The sequence below is a fragment of the Exophiala mesophila genome, assembly GCF_000836275.1.
Source record: "Exophiala mesophila strain CBS 40295 unplaced genomic scaffold supercont1.3, whole genome shotgun sequence".
Lineage (NCBI taxonomy): Eukaryota > Fungi > Ascomycota > Eurotiomycetes > Chaetothyriales > Herpotrichiellaceae > Exophiala > Exophiala mesophila.
Genome location: NW_015622506.1, coordinates 4,335,435 through 4,351,874, shown reverse-complemented (window position 1 = coordinate 4,351,874; position 16,440 = coordinate 4,335,435). Strand labels below are relative to the sequence as shown.

Genomic DNA, 16,440 nt, shown 5'->3' with positions numbered 1-16,440 from the left:
TATATAAGCATAGCCTTGATCTCCACCTTGGCCTGACACGCATCATCTTTCCATAATCGTCGTCGCCTTTACGTACTTCTATAAGGGACGTTGGTACTCTCACTAACAAGTTACAAGCGAGGCTGAAATCACGTGAGCATACCCTCTCCGCCCTACGCCAAGAGTCTCCACTTTGAGGAATCCACTTGCATCATCTTTCAACCTCCATTCATATCCGCAGCTCCATCCTCAGCAATCACCATTAATTGCGCATAAGGTGGTGACGGCTACACATTGTTTCGCTCTAGGGCTAACTCGATAATACAGAGCTTTCGCTTGATTCGGCTCCAGCTTGCTTGACCACGGCGAGCTCTTTGCAACTCTCAACAACCAAAGTAATCAATTGGATAACCAGTCAATCCCACGTGATACAGCCATGAGCCAAGCACCACCTCTTCGACCGGCCATTCTGATAGTTTCAGACACTGCCTTTGCAGATCCATCAACTGACAAGGCCGGATCAGCACTGACAGAGACGTTTTCAGTCGATGGTGCCGGTCGTTGGGAAGAACCTATCATCGAAATCGTCAAGGATGATGTTCTCGAAATTCAACGGGCCGTTCGATCTTGGAGTGACGGCGAGAGTCAAGCTTCTGGACCGATTAACCTCATCGTCACCACCGGAGGAACTGGTTTCGCCCGTCGTGATTTCACCCCCGAAGCCATCAGCCCACTGATTCATCGCCACGCTCCAGGTATCGTGCACGGCATGTTGGCGGCTTCGTTTCAAGTCACGCCTTTTGCTATGATGTCTCGTCCCGTGGCCGGCGTCAGAAATAAATCCATCATTGTCACCTTGCCTGGATCGCCCAAAGGTGCTAAGGAGAATTTGCAGGCCATTCTCAAATTGTTACCTCATGCTTGTATGCAGGCTGCAGGAGAGGATTCTAGACAAGCCCATGCCGGCGGAGTCAGCAAACTGGAGAAAGATGCTGGAGTTTCCAGTTCGACAGCAAAGCCTGCAGTTGGAGGAGGTTCTCACAGCCATTCTCATCACCATCATCATCACGATCACGACCATGGACATGGACATGGAGGACATAAAGTGCCTAAAGCCCACACTGATCCCTCACAACGACCTCATCAATCCAATGATCCTCGTCTAGGTGCCACAGCACGTGCTCGAAGCTCTCCATATCCCATGCTCAGTGTCGAAGAAGCCGTGGCCAAGATCATTGAACAATCACCATCTCCCATTGTTGAGATTCGAGACGTGTCACCAGATTTGGTAGGTTACGTCTTGGCCGAAGACATCAAAGCCGCCGAAGCCGTGCCCGCCTACCGCGCCAGCATCGTAGATGGATACGCGGTGATTGTCCCATCTGAATCAGACCAAACCTCTTCAACCAGCGCCGTGACCTCCATCAAAGGTGTCTTCCCCGTCGCCTCAGTGTCTCACGCACAAGCGGCATCTCTACCACCGCCATTACAACCAGGACAAATCGCTCGTATCACTACGGGAGCACCTCTTCCGGAAAACGCCAACGCGGTCGTCATGGTCGAAGACACCACGATTGCAAGCCTAACGGACGATCAAAGTGAAGAAGCAACGGTGGAGATCCTAACTTCCGAGCTAGCCATTGGCGAGAACATCCGCGAGCCCGGCTCCGACATCCAACTGTCAGAAGTGGTTCTAACCAAAGGCACATCCATCAGCAGATTCGGCGGCGAAGTCGGCGTCCTTGCCGCAGCGGGCATTGCACAAGTCCCAGTCTACCGCAAAGCCCGCATCGGCATCCTCAGTACAGGTGACGAGGTCACAGACGTCTCCAACACTACTACCAAAAGCCAACCCCTAACCAACGGCATGATCCGCGACTCCAACCGACCATCCTTGTTGACACTAGTAGGCCAATGGCCCGTCACTGGCGCAGTAGTCGACCTCGGAATCGCACGCGACACACCCAACACGGCATTGGAAGAAGCACTTCGCGCCGGATACCGCGATCATGATCTCGACATCATCGTCACCACGGGTGGAGTCAGCATGGGCGAACTCGACCTCCTCAAACCCACAGTCGAACGCTCACTCGGCGGAACCGTCCACTTTGGACGCGTTAGCATGAAACCAGGAAAACCAACGACGTTTGCTTCTATTCCATTCAAACCCTCCTCCGCATTGACGTCCTCTCGCGAATCACGTCTCCTATTCGGTCTACCAGGAAACCCCGCCTCCGCACTTGTAACAGCGAATTTATTCCTCTTGCCATGTATCCAGCACATAGGCGGATATGGCGGCGGCTCTATCGCAGCCAAGGGGTTGGAAAGAGTTACAGTGACGGTCGATTCACGTATCAGATGCGATCCGACGAGAGTGGAATACCATCGAGTCAGAGTACGGTTTGTTGGAACAGGGTCCGGTCAGCAGCAAGGTCGTCTGGTGGCTTCGTCGACGGGCATGCAGCGTAGTAGTCGTGTGGCGAGTCTGGCTTCTGCGAATGCTTTGCTTCAGCTTCCGTTGCGGGAAGGATATCTTGAAAAAGGGGATGAGTGTGTGGCTTTGTTGTTGGCTTCTCCTTAGAATGAAAAAGGTAGGATAGGGTAGGGTAGGGAATGCAATGGCATCGTGTGATAGTCTGGTGATTTTCAGGGCGTACTTCTCGCCGGTATTACGCCCGTCCCTGACCTGACTTGTTACTTAGTCAGTTCTTCAACACATCGACATAAAAAACCTGGTCATGAGAAGTTGTTTTGAGATGATTTGTCTTTGAGTGTATCTGGTGTATATATACATAGATATCTATATCTATACAAACGACCTGAAGCACCAGACTCAGGTCCTAGCAAAGTCGCGATAGAGCCTGGTTTGGTCCTCGATCAACATGGTACACATCACTCTCCATCACCTGTCGTCGCTTCGTCCGTCTCCTCCTTTCTCCGTTGGACTCTCATCCCGCCCTATGTATTGGTACAAATCTCGGAAGAGATGCTGATCCTTCCTCACCGGGACCAATCGAGGTAAATACTCGATCACAATTCGCTCACATGCTGCGCCAACGCAAATGCTAATTGATTAACCCATCTCTTTTTGGTCAAAACCTGTTCTCCATAATACATCATGAAAAGAAATATGTGCTCTCTCGCAGTCGGTTGACATCAAAGTCTCCCTTTTTGGGGACAGGTCTGAATGTCAACGGCAACCAAAGCCACGTGTGTGTCGTCATGTTCTTCGAGTTTGACGTTGGTGGCTTGTCGCCAACGTGGACTGCAGCTTTGGCATGAACTCGACCCAGTCTGGCGTCTGGGCCATTGAATGACAAAGCCAGATCTGGGTTGTCGAGATCATGAGCCCCGTCATAGCTGGCGCCAGAACTCTTAAAAGAGGAAAGTGGATTGGCTAGGTCGTCGTCGTCTTCTTCGACGACTGCGCTCATGTCTAAATCCGATTGCATCGCTTCCTCAATTCCTGCCTCCTCGGCTGCCTCCGGAATTGCCCCCACTGCAGATGCTCCGAGGGAATCACGATGGAATAAACTGTCTTCTCCATCGTACTGTTCGAAAAGGGTTGCTGCAGTCACCATGGCTTCACCTTCTGCCCTTTCTTTTGGATCTTCGCTTGCCATAAGCTTTTGCTTTCGCACTTCTCGTACCAACTCCGCATGTCGTTTTTCGGCGAGCTTTTTCGAACCTCCCCCAGTTGGTAGTTCGCCTTTACTGGTCATTTCTCGACGATAGCCGCCAATTGCCTTGGACAACGGATGAGATTTCTTGACGAACGCAAGATAGTAATGGCCTTGATACCGCATTTGAAACTCCGCCGAAAGCCGCCCAATGATATCTTCACTGTGCATTCGAATGAATGCTTCGCGGAGGAGCGTATTGAGCGTGTTGACATCGGCAGCGTGCGTCCAAAAACTGTCATGAACAGCAGAGAAGCTAATGCCCAATTCCTCGGCTTTCAATGCTGAAAGAACCATATGTGTAGCGTCCAAGGAATGAACAAAATTGGGGGGAAATGCTTGCAGTTGCTTGCGCTTGTTCACCGCGTCCGCCACGCTAGGCTGATTGAGCGTGATGTTTTGGAGGGCGGTCTGAATGGATTGTCCTTTGACCATTCTGTAAGGCTGGACGACGGGGAGCTTCAGGGGAGTGGTCCAAATGACGCTAGATCGGAAGACCCCAGACTCTAGTATGACTTTGGAGCCCTTTTTGCTTCGATTTGTACTCTTCTCCACTGTCGTCTTGCCAGGCCCGTAGGCTTGGGCGTAAATCTTTTCTAATTGTGCGGGCGAGATTGATGAACTGATACGATTGGCACAATCGCCGAGCCAGTACTGAATGTGATGAGCGCCGGAGAACAGCGTCCCAAGACCATGAAAGATCTTTTTAGCGATATAGTTGGCCGCTCTGCCAGACACTTGGGCGGCTTCGAGGTCAGGCATTAAAGCCTCAACCTGTTTTCGCACCTGTCGCATAGCCCCCAGGAATGTGACGCCGTAAACGTTGGTCATGACTGTCTGCTTGACAACTTTCCTGGTTACCCTTCCGTCGAGCAGTTTGGCAACGGGGTCACCCTTCTCGATATCTTCCTTGATGCTGGCCTTGACCAGTTCGCAAACACCCGTGTAGACGTCGGACGGCCGATCGCCCGGTTCGAGGTTGACTTGCTTAGCGCCCGCAATATCTCCGCCAAGTGCAGCATAATGTTGCAAACCATTGCAAGAGCCATCCTGATGCACCGGCAGCCTTGAAACAAACGCAGCAGGGTCAGGAGATTCGAGAGCGCCGACAAGCTCAAAGCATGTTGCCAAGCATTGCCAGGGGTCTTCCGCTGTCAGCCACCACCGCTTGCCATCGAGTGGATTGCGAACAGAGTCGTACACGTCATCCAAGTGCTCCGTTAAAAAGGCAGCTCGTTCGTCTAGATTCGCCTTATCGTACCCATAGACATTGGCAAGATGGATCTTCAACCAGCGGAGACCATCTGGGCCTAGTTGTCGACCACGGTCGAAAAGAAGCAATCCCCGGCAATTATCGGCGCCCATCTGATTCAGGTACGGTGGAATTGGGTATGCGCGACCGCGAAAGTCCACATTGTGTGGCAAATAAAAGGTTTCGTCCAAAAATGCCTTGGCAATTTCCATCTGAAAGTTCTGGAAGCAACGCTCTGAATGAAGGCCACTTTTCTCGTTCTCTATACCACGCATTTTGCTGAACCACAACCAACGATCCTTGGGGCTGGCGTCCTTTTCGGGACGTTCGATCTCGGGGAATACTTTGTTGAGGGGTGGAAGATTGGCAACTTCTTCGCCACTGTTCCAGGCTTCAAGCATGACATTGAAGACATTACGGTTGATGCGCCAGCCAGTTCGACCGAGCACGTCAATGCCAGCGAAGAGCTGATCCAAGTCTCCCCGTGCCGCTGCTGCTTTTGCATAATGTTTCTGTGCCGTCTCATGGTGCTTAACTCGAAGGAATGGCTGTATCGAATGCACGTAGCCTCCCTCGTAGAACCCGGTCCATGGCCGAGGAGGGCACACCATGGGCAACTGCTTGGCGATTAGGTGCTCGGCGGGTTGAGTGAAGAGGACATTGCGAAAGTCTTCCTGGATCGAAACCAATCCAATTTTCTTGCCATTTTGATAACCAATGGATCGGTGAAAGACGGGTTGAGAAATGGTCCTTGTGGTCTTTGTCACAGGATCGGTCCTTGTGACATCCATCTTTGCCGTGTCAAACAACAGCTCGCACAGAATTGCACCGAGCTTGGCATGTTGCACCTTGGTCCAATTGTGCTTGAAATTGAAAGGACTTGCGCTGTGATGGGCGTTGCGTTTGTGCATGTGAATTGTCATGTCAGTTTTCCATTCCTGACTCACTCCTTTGGGGGCGTTTTCGAAGTCTTTCATGAGCTGATCTTTCTTTTCATGGATGAACGAGGCCGCATATTCATTCTCAATCGATTGGCCCAGGTTTGTCACGAGGCGTACTAATTTGATGGGCTTGGCAACACCTGCTCTGCTGAAAAGTTGCATCATTGCGATGACGGTCATGGCGGCCATTTTCTGAGGTGGTAAGGATGCTAGGAAAGGGCCGTAGTCAGCGCGCAGATTCTGCTGAGTAGTCTTGATGCCTTTTGCTTCGGTCGCCTGTCGGACTAGCTCCAATTCTTTGGTTATCTTGTTGGCCAGAGATTCATGCCAGACCCAGAGAAGTCCACCGAGCCTGCCAACACCCAGACCTCCTACAGCACCAATTTTTCTCCTTTGTTTGTATTCAGCCTTCCACCGGCCCATAGCAGCTTCGATGGCGTCTTTTTCCAATCTTGCCTGTCTCTCTGTTGCGATGTTCTGCTCGGCAGTAGCGGCATCTTCTGACTTCACCCGCTCGGAAAAGATGCGTAGGGATTTCTTGAGGGAGGCAAGACCCATGCCCTTCTGGTCTGTTTCTCGGATTTTCAAGGCCGGTTCTTGGTAAGATTCTGGGCTTAATGAGGCATCGCCTATGGCGATTGTGGACGAGACCTCGTGTGGAAGATCCTCAACGTCAAATGAGCAAACCTCGAAAAGTCTCCCCAAATCTCTGTCGTCAAGAATGTTTCTCATGCTCAGGACCTCGTTTTCGAGCTGGTGGCCCTGGATCAAGTTCCAATATCGATTGATGGTGGCGAGTCGATTGGGATCCTCAAATGATTCGAGGGCGACCTTGAGTCTCAAGGCTAAGCTTAGAGCATCAGGCTCCAGGCCAACTTTCTTCATCTGGCCCTCAATCCAGTTGTTGATGCGCGGTTGATGTTCCATATTGCGGTTCTGCAGCAAGTCGTCGACTATGGCCGCCAGATACTTGTTGTGGGCATTTCGTAATCTGGTGTAATCATCTTGACGTACAACACTCAGCTGGGACAGGAGGGTATAAGCTCGAGTCCATTGTTGAACATGCAGGCAGGCATCGAGAGTTGCCTCAATCTCGTCGGGATTTCCTCGTTTTCTCAAGGTCGGGTCGTCTGCAAGAGCATACTCGTCCTCAAACTCAGGACTGTTGTCAAGCATGAGGATTTGGGATACGTCGAACGGAGTCAGGTCACTCAGCGGACTCCGGGGGCCAGAGTGGAGGAGCGAATGCTCTCCATTGCCGAGAGAAAAGGGAATGTAATCATCAGGAGTGTCAAAGTATTCGTGGGCCGATGCTGGGGAGGCGAGATGACGAAGCTGAGTTCGCTGTGAAGGCGTACTCGTGGATCGGGGGGCCAAGGGTCGCGTCGTAGAGGTACGAGGGTGTGATGGAGGGAATGTGGTGTAAGGCTGTGCAAGAGCAGGACACAGCCATTTCAATTGGATGTTATCTGCTGCTCGTTGGAGGTGATGGAGAGCATGCCTCCGACGAGCTGCTCGTGTGAGCATTGCTGTGAGAGGTGACCTCAAGCAGGAAGCTCAAGATGGGTTCGGAAGTACTGTCTCGGGGACTTGGATGATAACATCTAGTCGAGATGCATTGTCCGACAGTGGAACCCGATAGAAGCAACACTCGAGGTGTGGATGATGAATGAATGAGAGAATGAATGAAATTGAGGAATTGATTTGGTATGAAAGTTTTGCGAGGACAAAATGCAGGAGGAGCGCAGCTGGGTCCAATCTGGCAGCTGTGATTGGCTGGACAGGCGATCTTGTCAGACCACCTCCGGTTCTGTCCAATCGCAGCGCAGGCACGGCAAGCTTCTCAACAATTGGCACAATATCGGAATTAAATGCTGTCAGACCGCTACAATTTTGGATATGTAGTTCTTGTGCGCAATTTGGTATCTCGATATTTGATCTCATGTCTCCCCCAACGATGCTTAACTACATATGAGAACTTGTTGAGGAGAAGTTCCATAAGGTCTGCACATTCTGATACTTGGCTGTCCTTGAATTCTTGGGGAAACGCACGTGCTGAGCGGTTGACGGTCGACAATGTCTACAAATAAGATCGTCAGAGTCGGACTGATAGGTCTTGGGGAGGTCACCCAGGTTGCCCATATTGCTACATTGGGCTTCCTCTCCGACTACTTTACCATAACCTACCTCTGTGACGTGTCTCAAGAGGCGCTCCGGCATAGTTCTCAGAAGGTCATCAATCATGTTCCGCACGTGACACAGTCTCCGAGAGAACTGTGCGCGTCCCCCGATGTTGACCTGGTCTTCATCGCTAGTTCGGACGAGTACCATACTGATCATGTCATTGAGGCCTTGAAACATGACAAGCATGTCTTCGTTGAGAAGCCCATGGCTTTATGTGCTAGAGATGCCGATGCTATCATTACTGCTGAGCAAAAGTCTCAAGGGAGAGTCATGGTAGGCTACATGCGACGATTTGCAACAGCATTTGTGGATTTGGTGCAAGAGGTTGGAGGTATTGACAAGATCCTCTATGCTCGAGTTAGAGGTATGTTTGTCTATCTATGGTATTTATCGCTCTTTCCATTTCATAGCTGATCGTTGGACGCCTTTCTCGTAGACATCATTGGGCCTAACAGCCATTTTGTTTCTCAGTCAGGGACCTTTCCCAAGGTCTTTACTGACTTTAGTCCGGAAGCAATCGCGGAGAAGAAAGCGAAAGCCGATGATATTGTCAATCAGGCACTGGCTGTCGAATGTGGTGTGCCTGTTACGTCTGAGACCACCAAGATGTGGCGCCTGCTCTGTGGGCTGGGATCTCATGATTTGTCGGCAATGAGAGAAGCGCTCGGGCAACCAGAAGATGTAGGCGGTGCCTTTATGAGCCCCAATTTTTGGAGGTATGTTTGCTGTCGACCTTGATGCTCTCGTCCCCTGCTCAACAAAATCTAGCGCCATGTTTCGATATCCGGGTTTCTCCGTCACTTATGAATCTGGTATTGATAATGTGCCGCGCTTCGATGCACATCTCGAGGTCTACAGCCTCCAGAAATCGGTCAAGGTGTCATGGGATACCCCGTATGTCAAAGGTCTGCCTGTGACCATGCTCATCCGTGAGAATGTCGATGGTGCATACCGAGAAACTCTCGTGAGGCGAACATATGAAGATCCGTACACACTTGAAATGAAGGAGTTGTATGACGTGGTCGTTGGTGGCAAAGAGATCAAGACCACGGCCAAGGATGCGAAAGAGGACCTGAGGACATTTCAACTGCTCATGAAAGCCGGACAGCGACAACATCGACGATAGCGTCCATCTAGGCATGGGAAAGTGAGCAACTCGGTGCTCGGTGCTTTTGCCCAGATCAGGCTGGACGCATTCAAACAGGCACATCCGAATCCTCGGCACTGCTCAGATCGCTGTCAGTGTCTACTCCTAAAGTAGCACTGATGCCCCCTTGCAGTCCTGTGGCGTTTGCCCTCTGGCGTTGTCGCTTTTCCTCCTCTGCTTTTTTCCTTCTGGCACGCTCCCTCTCGCGGCCCCGTAACTTTGCCAGGAGACCCTTTTTCCCATCTTCACGTGGGGCGCTCATCTTATCGAGCCAGTCGCCATTGCTGATTCCGCTTTTCAGCCTGGGCGCTGCAGCCACTTTTGTAGGGGAGAGGTTGAGATGTGATTCAAATACGTCTCGCGCCTCTTCCTCATCCTGGTCCACCCAGGAAAATTCTTGCCATTCATCTGTCTGGATATCTCGGAGCATTTTGGCATTATCGTTGAGGCTCCTGTCTTTTGAATCATCCTTGTTGTCTTTCAACTTAATCTCAATGGCCTTGGACTCGACCTTATTGGCGAGCCCGTCGGATGCCGCCTTCGTGCGGCCTGGGGCAGTATTGGCAGTGGAAGGCAGACGCCGCTTGTTCTCGTCCTCGGCATCAATGTGGTGTAACTGTGGGCGCATTTGCACCACGCTGTCCAGGTGGGAGAGGTGAAGCTGCTTGTTTCGAAAATGACCCAGCAGATATATAGGATCTCGAGGGGAAGGGGTGACGATCTTGCCGCCAAGAGTCTGAGTCACGAGGGGTGGATAAACAAAGTCGGGAGTATCAAGAGCGAGTGTGTCACCTGGTCTCAGCAGAGAGTTGACAGAAAAACCACCGGCCAGGCCATGGGTACCTCCGGTGTGTAGAGTGCGATTCTCAGCAATAGCCTTGCCATATTTCTCGCCAGTAAGTTCATTGTAGTGATCATGGGCGATCATGGGTATATCGACTTCGAGGAACCCTGTTTTTGATTTCAGCCTCAAGGCAGTGGGAGCTTGTGACAACGCGGCATTGTATGGTTTTGAGGCTTTACGGTGGGCGGGATACTGAAGAAGGCAGAGTTTGGAGGAAGGCTCGTCGGAGGTGGAGGGTGGGGGATGTGTGAGGTAAACGTCATACTCGGCAACGACTGGGTCATCATCGTCGGCCATTACGAGATGGCAACGAAGCAATTGTCCCAGAGGCAGTTGTTGATTGAACGACAAGATTGATTGTCACTCTGTTCTCTGGTATCGACGTCTCAGGCTGTAAGTCGCCGTGAGGGGAAACATTTTTTTGGCAACTGGCAGATTGGAGGCACTTTGATGACGCTAGGCTGAGAGAAGACTAAATGCCAAGAGCGGATTGCCTCGGACTTGCCAAGCCCATCACTACTGCGGAGTGCATCTCTCGAATGTGCTTGCGTGGAGTCCTGACTGGGAGAGAATCAAGTGACACCAAGATGGAGACAGACCTACAGAGGAAATAGGCACAAGCCGAGGGAGGACAAATACATGTAGAGAAGAGTCACAAAGTGATATTCACACCACCTTCTTACAGCTCAATCATTAGCTTCCGGCGGGAGGCAACTGCTCCGGAAAATCGTTTCGAGTTAGCGAACTTACGGCGCAAAAAGGCTGGGAAGTCCTCCGTAGAGCATCGATGGCGCCATCGCCCTTGCAACCAATCATAGCGCGGCTGGAGCGAATGACGAGAATTGGAAAAATTTCACCGGCTCGGTTTGGTGAGAGAAGAAAGGGTTGACTAAGGCTTCGATGGTTAACGAACTGGAATCATGCGTCTACAGGAACTTTACCACGAGTGTTTAAGTCGATCCAGAGCAAAGCGGAGCATCTGTAGCAGAATAAACCGCAAAAATTGGTCAAGTCATGAACCATTTGACCTGAGACTAATGATTCCTTGACTCGGGACTATTATCATTCCCCTCGTTTTTGCCGGCTTATACTGGCGTTGCCCCGTCGTCCTCGATTCCTTCCTAATTAATTGTTTTTTCCCTTCTTGCCTCATCTCTCCTCTGCAAGACTGCTTCACATCCTCCAGAGCGCTCTTGTTGGCGCAGTCTCTCTCTCCCTCTCTCTCCCTGGTGGTTCTCTGTCGTCGTTCTCTTTTCCTCTCTCCACCATGGGTTCTATCTCAAGTCCCGCCGAGGCAGGTAAGTGGTCGTCCCTTCCCCGCCCTAATCTTTCCTCCGCTGGGGATTCGTTCTCTTCGAGAACACAGCAGAAGAGCTCCCACTCCTCTCAGATTCCCTACACACCTTTACTGACTCTGATCTTGTTTAGTGGCGAGACTTGCTTATCTGGCGAGCGATGTGATTCTTTCAGTCCAGCCTTCACTGAGCCAGGACTCCGAATTTTCCTACCATTTGTCTCGATTCACTGCGACCAAGACCAGGAATCTGGTTTCCAACAACATCCCCGAAGTCCTTGTCGTGCGTCAAAATGCCGACCCTCTCCTCTCTGCATATTCGGCTCTCAAGGAAGGAAAATTGGTATCAGCCACAGCTCCTTCGTCCATCCTCTTGAGCGCTGTTCCTCATTTATACAAACTTGCCCAATATCCCGTGGTCCTGCATGTGGCTCTCGACTCCACACATCCTGACTTCTCCGATATCAGTTCAGTGCGCCAGTCCGGTTTCACCTTTCTACAGTCAGAGACTCTCCAAGAAGCCCAGGACATTGCCTTGACGGCCCATGCCTTGGCCATCAAGAGTGGCAAGGGTGTCATTCACTTTTTCGACCCTACCAACTCGTCCAAGGATTCCTCGATTGCCGCCGAGGGCCGAGAATTGCTAGAGTCCCTTTTCCAAGATGCCCTGGGCACACCAGTGACGTATTCGAGTCCATCTGACGATATACTATACGCAAATGGTGGACGCACCGCCGTTGTGTCAGAATTGGGCCTGCCCACCACTGTAACAGCACAGTCACCCCCTCGTACAACCTCCGAAAATCTTTTCTCACCAGTGACGGCCCCCTCGTCCACCAATGACACTACCGATATCTCTTCGGCATCATCTTCACGAAGAGATAGCTCATCCGAAAGCACAACACCCTCATCCCTAGCCACTACTGTTGACGCCCCGGTTTCCAGACCAGTGAACGCCTCTGATATTCTCAACTATGTCACTGATATCTGGGCCAAAATTGAGCGGAGTACGGGCCGTGCTTATTCACCAATCGAGTATTCTGGCCCACCTGATGCGGAAGCAGCCCTATTCATCTTTGGCTCCACTGGTGTCTTTGTTGATGTCTTGGATGCAGATGATGTCGCTCCGGAGCTGACCAACGTCGGCCTCATCACCGCTCGTTTGTATCGTCCATGGCAGTCGGCCGCAACTCTGCTAGCTGCGATCCCTTCTTCGATCAAGAAGATTGCAGTCTTGGAACAGATTAGGAGAAAGACTACCAAATGGGGCCCTTCCTTTCTTGACCTGTTGTCAACCTTGAATTCTACCGGTGAGGACAGAAGCTCCGTCTCCTTGGTCCAATATCGATTGGGCCAGGTTGATGCCGCCACAGCTCTGCAAGCCCTGCGAGGAATTTTCCAGAACCTGGCACCTCCGACAACCCCGAGGAAGCATGCTCGTCGACGAGGCCATTCTCAATCTGCTCCAATCCTGATTCAAAATCTCTCAGTTGGTGCTGAAATCCCTCCGCACGTTGACGACTTCAAACCCGAACAACCAGAGCTCGAGAATGCCTATCTCAAGATCCTTGATCAGCTCTTCAGCACCAGACTGTACATTGCGAATCAGCTGAAGCAGAAGAATGCAGGTGTCTCAGCGACCTTGGCTGCTTCCCCTGAGTATGGTCTTGGTTCCCTCCTCGCACGCATCGATAAACGCCAGGAATTTTTGAAGGAAGCCGAGGTCGCTGCCCGAAGCAAGGAGTTCATTACCGAAAGCCCCAAGCAATGGCTCTCGAAATGGGTTTTGAATGCTCAAGATTCGTCCAAAGCCAATGAGATTGCGCCCGAGGTAGTCTCCCGGTTGCAAAATGACGGTTCACGATTGGCCAGCCGCCTACTTGACAACAAGGCCTTTTTCTACAAGGAGGCACAGTGGCTCATCGGTTCCGACGCCTGGGCATATGATCTCGGCAACTCCGGTGTTCACCATGTGCTTGCGTCCGGCGCAAACGTCAACCTCTTGATCATTGATTCCGAACCATATTCGACTCGAGCGGCAGCTGATTCTCAGCGACGGAAGAAAGACATTGGCCTGTATGCAATGAATTATGGCAACGCTTACGTAGCCTCCGTTGCCGTTTACAGCTCATATACCCAGGTGTTGCAGGCAATGATCGACGCCGAGAAATTCAATGGACCTTCGGTAGTCCTCGCGTATCTGCCATACAATAAGGAGGATGACTCGGCATTGACAGCTTTACAGGAGACCAAAAAGGCTGTGGACTTGGGCTACTGGCCTCTTTATCGATGGGACCCGTCGAATGAAGAGAAGGGCGAGCCTACATTCTCGCTGGATTCGGAAAGAATCAAACGAGAACTCGAACAATTCTTGCAGCGCGACAATCATCTCACACAACTTATGAACCGTCATCCACAGTTTGCAGCCAACCTCTCCGAATCATATGGATCTGAGGTGCGCAAGCTGCAAAAGCGTACGGCCAAGGATGCATATGAGCAGATGTTGGAAGGCCTGTATGGTGCTCCCCTGACCATCCTGTTCGCGTCCGACAATGGCAACGGTGTAAGTCTGGCCAAGCGACTTGGCAATCGTGGAAAGGCCCGTGGCCTGAAGACCATGGTCTTTGCCATGGACGATTACCCTGTCGAGGACCTTGCCAATGAGGAGAATGTTGTCTTCATCACCAGCACAGCCGGTCAGGGAGAATTCCCACAAAATGGTCGTGGATTCTGGGAAGCCATCAAGGACACTGCCGATGTCGACCTTTCCAATGTCCATTTCTCTGTCTTTGCACTTGGCGACAGCCATTACTGGCCTCGAAAGGAAGACAAGATCTTTTACAACAAGCCTGGCAAAGATCTTGATGCTCGGTTGGCTTTCTTGGGTGGCAAGGTCTTGACTCCTATTGGCCTTGGTGATGACCAAGACCCAGACACATATCAGACGGGATACCAAGAATGGGAACCACGTTTGTGGCAAGCACTCAATGTGGCCAACGTGGAAGGCTTACCGGAAGAGCCACCCCCGTTGACGAACGAAGACATTAAAATCGCGTCCAATTATCTACGCGGTACCATCGTCGAGGGGCTTCTTGACACCACTACTGGTGCCATCTCGGCATCTGATCAACAACTGACCAAGTTCCACGGCACGTACATGCAAGATGACCGCGATCTGCGAGACGAACGCAAGGCACAGGGTCTCGAGCCTGCGTATTCCTTCATGATTCGATGTCGCTTGGCTGGAGGTGTGGCCACACCGCTTCAATGGCAGCAAATGGATGCCATTGCCTCTGCCCACGGAAATGAAACCATGAAGCTGACGACTCGACAAACGTTCCAGTTCCACGGAGTGATCAAATCCAAGTTGAAGGGGGCTATGCAGGCTATCAACAGATCGTTGATGACGACCATCGCAGCATGTGGTGACGTGAACCGAAACGTCATGTGCTCTAGCTTGCCAACCATGTCCGAATACCATCGAGAGGTGTATGCGGTGTCCCAGAAGATATCTGATCATCTGTTGCCTTCGACAACAGCCTACCACGAGATTTGGCTGAAGGACGATGCCACGGGTGAGAAAACTCAGGTTGCTGGCGACGCGGTTCAAGATTTTGAGCCTTTGTATGGCCCTACATATCTCCCACGAAAATTCAAGATTACCATTGCGATCCCACCTCACAATGACACGGACGTGTACGCGCATGATGTGGGCTTGATTGCCATCAGGGGCAAGGACAACCATCTTGAGGGCTTCAACATCTTGGCCGGAGGTGGCATGGGTGTCACGCACAATAACAAGAAGACCTACCCGCGCACTGGGTACATGATGGGATATGTCGCCGCCGATAAGGCACATCTTGTGTGTGAGAAGATCATGCTCGTGCAGCGTGATCACGGTGATCGCAAGAACCGCAAACATGCTCGACTCAAGTACACAATGGACGACATGGGAAATGAAGTGTTCAAGGCCAAGGTTCAAGACCTCCTGGACCCATTGAAGATCAAATTTGAGGCACCGAGACCTTTCAAGTTTGATTCCAACATCGACACGTTTGGCTGGCAAAAAGACGAGAAAGGGCTGAACCATTTTACGTTTTTCATTGAGAATGGTCGAATCGAAGATACCGCGGATTTCCCCATGCGGACCGGTCTTTTGGAAATCGCCAAAGTCCACAAGGGCGAATTCCGGCTGACGGGAAACCAGCACCTGATTCTTTCGAATGTCACGGATGAAGAGAAACCGAAGCTGATTGAACTGATGAAGCAATACAAGCTTGACAACACGCAATTCTCAGCAATGCGACTATCAAGCTCGGCATGTGTGGCATTCCCGACTTGTGGTCTTGCCATGGCGGAATCGGAACGATATCTTCCGGTGCTCATCACCAAACTCGAAGGGGTGTTGGAGGAGAATGGGCTCAGCCAGGATTCGATCGTGATGCGAATGACAGGATGTCCTAACGGGTGTGCCCGACCTTGGTTGGCAGAAGCAGCGTTTGTGGGCAAAGCGTACGGGGCATACAATATGTACCTGGGCGGTGGGTACCACGGACAGCGACTGAACAAGCTGTATCGCAGCAGCATCAAGGAGGACGAGATCCTCGAGATCATGAAGGGGCTGTTGAGTCGGTATTCCAAGGAACGCAACGCCGGCGAGAGATTCGGTGATTGGACGATCCGCGCCGGCGTGATCAATGAGACCACTGAAGGCAAATTTTTCCACGAGGGAACCGCGGAGGAGGAAAGCGATGAGGAATAGATTTCTCCCAGTTGTGTGATGGGGCGCTCAGTGATGAATCTCGCACCAGGAACAATGAACAGGAGGATGGTGAGCGGGACAAAATTTGACCATGTCTGATTATATGAGCCTGCAGGAGATTTGCATAGCGGCGTAGCATGATAAAAATTTGGGAATGCATGCGTGTGCCATCGGGACCGAGACGAGTCCTGTTAATGTTGTCAATACATATAAGAACATTTATCACTAAGCACCACGCAAGCGTTTGTGTGATCCCTTTTCACATTCAAGTAGATTTGGTTGGAGAGGAATAGAGAGATCATGTTTCTATGATGTAACAATGTAATCTAAAGGTCTTTCTTCAGCTCCCAGTTCTTC

The 16,440-nt window shown here is 51.3% G+C and overlaps 5 protein-coding genes across 5 annotated transcripts; 3 read left to right on the top strand and 2 right to left on the bottom strand.

Annotated features, from left to right (window-relative positions):
- The first annotated feature begins 238 nt into the window (after positions 1-238).
- Positions 239-2,832, top strand: PV10_05065 (uncharacterized protein). The gene has a single exon (XM_016369672.1). The coding sequence runs from the start codon at positions 416-418 to the stop codon at positions 2,558-2,560; it is 2,145 nt and encodes a 714-aa protein (XP_016225460.1). The 5' UTR covers positions 239-415; the 3' UTR covers positions 2,561-2,832.
- Positions 2,739-7,528, bottom strand: PV10_05064 (uncharacterized protein). Its single transcript, XM_016369671.1, has one exon. It carries the CDS (start codon positions 7,377-7,379, stop codon positions 3,096-3,098), a length of 4,284 nt encoding a protein of 1,427 aa, XP_016225459.1. The 5' UTR covers positions 7,380-7,528; the 3' UTR covers positions 2,739-3,095.
- Positions 7,529-7,804: 276 nt separating this feature from the next.
- PV10_05063 (uncharacterized protein) lies at positions 7,805-9,515 on the top strand. The gene is made up of 3 exons (XM_016369670.1): positions 7,805-8,400; positions 8,473-8,752; positions 8,805-9,515. The coding sequence occupies exons 1-3, from the start codon at positions 7,929-7,931 to the stop codon at positions 9,160-9,162; spliced, it is 1,110 nt and encodes a 369-aa protein (XP_016225458.1). The 5' UTR covers positions 7,805-7,928; the 3' UTR covers positions 9,163-9,515.
- On the bottom strand, positions 8,340-10,624 carry PV10_05062 (uncharacterized protein). The gene has a single exon (XM_016369669.1). It carries the CDS (start codon positions 10,322-10,324, stop codon positions 9,233-9,235), a length of 1,092 nt encoding a protein of 363 aa, XP_016225457.1. The 5' UTR covers positions 10,325-10,624; the 3' UTR covers positions 8,340-9,232.
- Positions 10,625-10,929: 305 nt separating this feature from the next.
- Positions 10,930-16,368, top strand: PV10_05061 (sulfite reductase (NADPH) hemoprotein, beta-component). The gene is made up of 2 exons (XM_016369668.1): positions 10,930-11,325; positions 11,456-16,368. The coding sequence occupies exons 1-2, from the start codon at positions 11,295-11,297 to the stop codon at positions 16,081-16,083; spliced, it is 4,659 nt and encodes a 1,552-aa protein (XP_016225456.1). The 5' UTR covers positions 10,930-11,294; the 3' UTR covers positions 16,084-16,368.
- The last annotated feature ends 72 nt before the right edge of the window (positions 16,369-16,440 follow it).